The sequence below is a fragment of the Triticum dicoccoides genome, chromosome 5A (genome assembly GCF_002162155.2).
Source record: "Triticum dicoccoides isolate Atlit2015 ecotype Zavitan chromosome 5A, WEW_v2.0, whole genome shotgun sequence".
In the NCBI taxonomy this organism is placed as follows: Eukaryota; Viridiplantae; Streptophyta; class Magnoliopsida; order Poales; family Poaceae; genus Triticum; species Triticum dicoccoides.
Window position 1 is genome coordinate 365,479,737 of NC_041388.1, and position 6,315 is coordinate 365,486,051.

The 6,315-nt window shown below is 51.1% G+C and overlaps 1 protein-coding gene across 1 annotated transcript; it reads right to left on the bottom strand.

The window, feature by feature from the left end:
* Positions 1-4,189: 4,189 nt before the first annotated feature.
* LOC119297351 (protein BIG GRAIN 1-like) lies at positions 4,190-5,625 on the bottom strand. Its single transcript, XM_037575175.1, has one exon. It carries the CDS (start codon positions 5,326-5,328, stop codon positions 4,345-4,347), a length of 984 nt encoding a protein of 327 aa, XP_037431072.1. The 5' UTR covers positions 5,329-5,625; the 3' UTR covers positions 4,190-4,344.
* Between the last annotated feature and the right edge of the window lie 690 nt (positions 5,626-6,315).

Genomic DNA, 6,315 nt, shown 5'->3' on the forward strand with positions numbered 1-6,315 from the left:
ACCCCGACTATGAAGTCCCGAAGTAAGCAACACACACTGAACACATACTTCACATGTTTGGAGAACAATAATTTCATAACAAACGACGACATGAATGGACTGTTGTCACGGTGCTAATCTCTTTGCGTTTGATCGGTTTGGTCGGCAGATTACCTGAGGACACGCAGCCTGGGCTGGTGAGGGTGGAGGTGGTGCCGAAGAAGCTGATGGCACTGGGCCTGCATTTCACTCCTTTGGAAAAGATCATCAAGGATGCGGTGGAGAGCCTTCGGAGAAGAGGATGCATCGCCTGATGGCTGGATTATTAGCTGTACCATATTCCTTCCCTTCTGTTGTAGGGTCATGATCAACCCTTGCTCCAGAGATATGTTGTGCCCAGCCCAGTGCTAGACCTTATAGTTGCCTGTACGATTGTGCAATAACGGCTGGTTGATCTACTGGTACACCTGTCTGTTCTTGCTAGATACTTGCGGCTCTTAAATTGTTCATTGCCATTCTTCACTTTTTTGTTATCTTTGATGTCCTTTCTCAATCCTTTGGACATCATCAGGTACTTATCCCGTCGCAACATTGGACACCTTACTATCTTTACAAATGATAGGCGGTACAAAATCAAGAAATGCTTTGAACCTTTGCAACTTCATTTTACAAGATGAAAGTATGCTAATTTTAATTTGTCATAGGGGAACTCTTCCCAACCAAACAGCCAACTATCTGTAAAAACTCCCAAAATATACCCTAAAAAGACTATCTGTAAAAAAACTTAACACAACAAATATAGTTTAAAAATGTTCATGCTATTTTTCAACAAAATATGTTTGCACTTTTTTTAAAAAGCTTAAAAATTTCCAAAAAATATTCCATTTTTAAGAAAAAATATTTCCACTTAAAAATGTACAACAAAACATTCTTTTCGAAAAGCATCTGATAGAAAAATGTTCTTCTTAGAGAAATATTCCAATTTCATAAAAGCGTTAACTATTCTTAAAAAAAGTGTTCCATTTGTATGCAAATGTTAAATTTTATTAAAAATAAGAAAAATTCCATGTTTAACCTTATCATAGATGTTTATTAAAATTGAATATAAGAAATGGTGCACAATGGCAAATGAAAGTAGGTTGTGCCCTTTTTTTCGCCCGGTGCAACGCACGGGCATTTGTACTAGTAGTAGCTTAAGTAAAAAAAAGGTCAAAGACGGTACAACGGCCGGAGCATCGAGCATTCCGTTCTGGTTTCCTCCAAGCGCACGGTACGCCGCGCGGCAGGGGGCGCGGCCACGGCCACGAGGGGCCCCGCCTGCGGTCGTGAGGCCAAACGGCGAAAGCGGCGCGGTACGTGGCCGCCACGTTCTGGCGACCGCATGTGCTCGCGAAAGCTGCGCGCGACCCACCACCCTCCCGCTCCGGTGGTCCGCACCGCGCCCGCTCGTGCGCGCATCCACGCACCTCGCCTGCACCACGCATGGCCCGCCGGACCGGCGCGCCGCTCGACCGAGAGAAAAGCGCCGGAAAGGCACGCGGCATCCTCCGCCCCGCCCGTGGAGCGCCGGGGCTCCCTTGATTTGGCTGCGCCGTCCGCGTCTGCCTTCGGCACCGCCCGCCCGTACGCGGCGCAACCACCGGATCCGGAGCGATCGACCCGACCCATGCCAATATGCCGTGCATACCGTGGTCAGTCGCCATCCGGTTCCATCCCATGTTACCGCTGGGGATGTCGCGGTTTATTGCCGCCGGGGCCGGCCGGTCGGCGGTTGCCCTTCGCCGGCCGTACACGAGCCGTCCGGTGTCCGCGTCGCCATTGACGCCGCTGCCTCTCCAGCGATGGCATGTCCGTTTCTTCACTTACTCTGCGCGGTACGAGTGTCATTGGGAGCGCGCTGGCCATCTAACCGACCTCACCCGATCACTTCGCCTCGACGATAGGTCGAACCGAAGCGCATTTCTGGTGCGTGCGAGGTTAACAAAAATGAAGTATGATACAGGTAGGTATAACCAGCAGCACACTACGCCCTACCACCGTCGCTCTCGCGCGCGGCCGCCGGGTCCAGGTCATGTGCCGGCATACAGATCAGCCGTCGCCCTCGCCGCTGCATGCCCCTACTTGGCGCCTTCTCCTGCATTTCCATGCAATCAATCAGCACGTCGTTCGTCCCACCTCCCACAGTCCCACGTCCAACACACACGCGATGATCGAAAAACGGCAAACTACAAATACCATTATACACCTATCCTTCACATGATTACCATGTACGTACAGTGCAGATATCCAAATCGACGTCTTCAATTAGTTAAGGAAGGAGGGAATATCCAGCTCCGCAGCGCGGGATCATGCGCGTCATCCTCGCTAGTCCCACCAGCCACGATGCCACGACCGAACGTTTGGCTTAGAAAACTGCATGCATCCACGCGCACCACAGCTGTGTTGCCAAGGCATGCGTCGCCGGGAGTAGACATCAATGGTTTTCCCCATGCCGGCCGAGATCTTCGGTCTCTCGGTACCGTACTGCGCAACCCGAAGATTATTCGAGCTCTGATGAGATGTATATTGTTCAGCGTCAGAGTTCCAGATGCGATCGCGGGCTGGCTGCTTGCACCTTCGAAGAAACTGGGATGGAAATAATATATCTATCTATGCATACAAGATGTGGATATGTTCGTGTATTTTCATCAAGAAAGAAAGATGTTGTGTATATGCTTCGTGTCTCTGACAGGTTTATGTATGATGGAACCTATGAATGATTAGTGGGTGCTTTAATTAACACGAGGGCGTGGTCCAAGAGCATGTCCTCATGCCCTGTCCCAGCAAATGATTCTTGGTTTCGCAGTTAATTTCCACCTATAATCCATCATCATCATCATCATCATCGGGACCTTGAAAAAGAAATGCTTCAGGTAGAAGCTAGAGAGATATAATATGATCTATACGGAGATTTGGCCTAGCTAGGGACATTTGGATGCTCCCCGCGAAAAGAAAAAAGAAATAAGAGAGGGACATTTGGATGCTGTTATAAATTTCATGAAAGGATTGCTAAGACTTGAGATGCTGGTGGAATATTTTTGGTCGGTGGAGCCTTATCTACTCTGATGCGCTAGCCAATTTTTTTTCCTTTTAGTAACTTCTAGCCAATTAATCAGGCCTTCTTTGATTCATAGGATAGGAATATTATAGGAATAGGAATTTCGTAGGAAGTGAGATGACATGCATCTCAATTCTTATAAAAAAAAAAGATGTCATTTGATGCATAGGATAGAAATTTTTTTTTCATTGAGTCTAGGTTAATATTTTTTCCCTTTGAAATGTGAAGGATTGAACCCTGTCCCACATAGGATTAGGAATCCATTCCTATAAACTAAAGGGCTCCATAGGAATTTTTTCTTTTAAAATCATATTCTATGAAATTCTTACAAGATTCCTACAAACCAAAGAAGGCCTCAGCCGGGTATCTCATCGGTTGGTACAGAGCATCATCACCTTGTTGAGCCCAACCGTGCAGGGAGCCTTGGACTCATCTTGTGTTTCCTTTTAACGGATGGACGCATCTTATTTTGTTTGTTGGGCGAACAATCTAGATAATTTGGCTTGGGTATCAAACTTGATTGATCATTCTAGCCACTTCTGAAGTTTCATGAAGTATTGACCACCGTGATACTTTTAGTGAAGAAAATACAATTTGGGTTCTCATTGTCCATGAAAAGTTTTTTAATATAGCTTTGATTTTGTTATTTTTGCCCAAAATACCACATATGTTATTTTTTTGTGAAATTTCACGCTCGAGTATACGGGTCGACTATGTATGTTAAAAGAGATCATATTTCTCTCTTGTATATTTTTAAAATTTACTATTCATAATGGACACATGAAACCATGTTTACTAAATCCGCATCCCACCATCAACATTCTATCTTGCCAAAGGAAGATAAGGAACACTTGCTCTAAACTTATACGTACCAACATTGATATTTTCTCTTTTATTCTTTAAAAAATGCTAATCTAAAGTAAAACTCGTACAAAATCTGTACATACTAGCTCATTTAAATTAACAAATGCTCCGTTGGTTTTAGCTAACTGATGTCCATGTGAACTGGTACGTAAAGGTTACATAAAGTGTTTACTTAGGAGTAGCATCACTTTTTTTTCACATATTGAATCTGCGTGAGAATCTGAAATTGATTTTGGACAACCAAACTTTGAATTCAGACAAATTTTGCACATAATACAAACATGATTTACTAGAAGAAATGCAAGCAACAAGAACATTTTAGTTCTTTGCAAAAAAAGAACATTTTAGTTATCAGGTCCTTCGAAATTTTTACAACTTTTGCCCTTTTTTAGCATGCGAAAGGGCTAGAAAACCGTGGCGTGCGCGATGGCGCGGTTGGCCACGAGGCTGGTGGTGCCGTACACGGGCAGCTCGTCGCCGTTCGCCCCGCCAAGGCTCTCCAGCTCGAAGAGATCGGAGCTGGAGTCGCTCCCCTCGTCGTCCTCCTCGAGCTCCCCGAGGCTCCGCACCAGCTCCTCCACCCTGCGCCGCACAGCCGACGCCTCGGCGTCCGAGCAGAACCTCACGCACCTCCTCTCCGCCATGCTCGCGTCCGTCGCGGCCGACACGCACGATGGCTGTGGTAGCTCCGGCAACGTCCGCGGAGGCGTGGCGCGCGTCGGGGTCCTGGGCTTCCTCGGGAGGCGGCCGGAGGTGAACAGCGCCTTGAGGACGCACGCGAACGTCCCCGGCGACGGCGGCGGCGGCCCGGGCGAGGACGGCGCAACGTCTCTTGGCCGGTGCCTCGCCACAGGGAAACACGGCCTGCCCTTCTTCTTCGCCTTCTCGCCGGGCGTCGTCACTGGCGCGGCCACGTCAGCACTGTCCGGGGCGACGAACTCCTCCAGCTGGCGGCGCGGCGGGGGCGGGCTGCGCCGGCGGCACGTGGACTCAGTGTCGGTGGTGGAGGCGGACGAGCAGGAAAAGCTGTAGCTGGAGGTGGAGTCGGACGACGAGGTGGCGGACGACGCGTACCCGGAGTGCCGCGGGCGAACCGCCGGGCCCGTCTCGCGGCGGCGCCTGTCAGCGCCCGCGCCCGCGGCCTGCTTCGGCTTGCCCGCCCACCAGAACTGCGGCGGCGCGGGCGCCAGCGCCTGCTCCTCCGACCGGCGCGCGGCGTCGACGTCGGCGCCGCCGCCATCGTCGAGGGAGCGGTAGATGGTGTCGAGGAGGGAGGCCGAGAAGGACGCGCCGGACCCGGACGCGCGCCCGCGCTCCGCCCGCGCCCGGCGCGGCGGCGCGAGCGGGGGCGGGTGCGTGCTCTTGCCGTGGCCGCGGCCCCTCTCCATGCCAGGGAACGCGTGCCGACCGGGGCCGGGCAATGCCGAGGGTTTGCGGCGGGAGCGGGGAAGAAGAGGATGCGAAGCGTGGCGTGGGAGTGGGATCGGTGAGGGCGAGACGTGCGCGGTGAGGGTTTATATAAGGTCGGTGCGTGCGCGCGTGCGTGCCGGGGAGTGGTGGTGGCGTTGCTGCCGCGGTGCAGCGGTGGCATGTGGCTTTCCATGGATGGATCTCTCGCGCTCCGTCGCCACCAACCCGGTTCGGGCGCCGTGAATTATCAAGGTCGCCTGGCACCGCACGTCCGTGCGTGGTGGCCGGCTGCGGTCCTGTGCATGGCATTGGTGTCGTGCATTATTTGCGCGCCGGCGGACGGACGGCTGAACGGCGCATGGGCATGGATCACTGAGTGGAGTGGGCCGCTGCTCATGCTCAACGGTGACCCCTGACCAGGAGAGGCCAGCTTGGGCGACTCTTTGTCTTCGCCTGACAAGTTGCGCAGGGCCCGACCTTGGCCGGCTGGCCTGATGCGAGTCAAGTCATCCAGCTAAGCTATGGATAGTTGCTTTGCTCAAAACAAAAAAAAGCCAAGCTATCTTTTTTGAAGGAAGACCAGCAAACCTGGGCTTTTTCATTATGATAGGAAGGGAGCAATACGTACATCGACCAAAATCGGTCATAATGAGGAAAATAAGAGGAAACTAAAGGAAAAGAAAAAGGAAAGGGGAGAAAAACCCACGGGCGAAATCTCTCAGCCTGGGTCCCCGAAGGGCGACAACTGGTAGGTCGCACCCCCCAGTCTCCACATATCCAAGTCTCCTCGAATCTCCTTTAATGTAGTTTCCACCGCTGAGACTCTGTTGTTGAAGATTCTGTTGTTCCGTTCAAGCCATATTCTCCGGGACACCAGAATCATCATTGATTTGATTCCTTTCTTTTGTTCAACCGCCGTCTTGGAGACGATTGATATCCACATCTCTTTTGAGCTTACTGGGTTT

What these genes read in the sequence shown, in the direction of transcription:
- LOC119297351 (XM_037575175.1), bottom strand. Translation starts at nt 5,328, where the DNA reads ATGGAGAGGGGCCGCGGCCACGGCAAGAGCACGCACCCGCCCCCGCTC.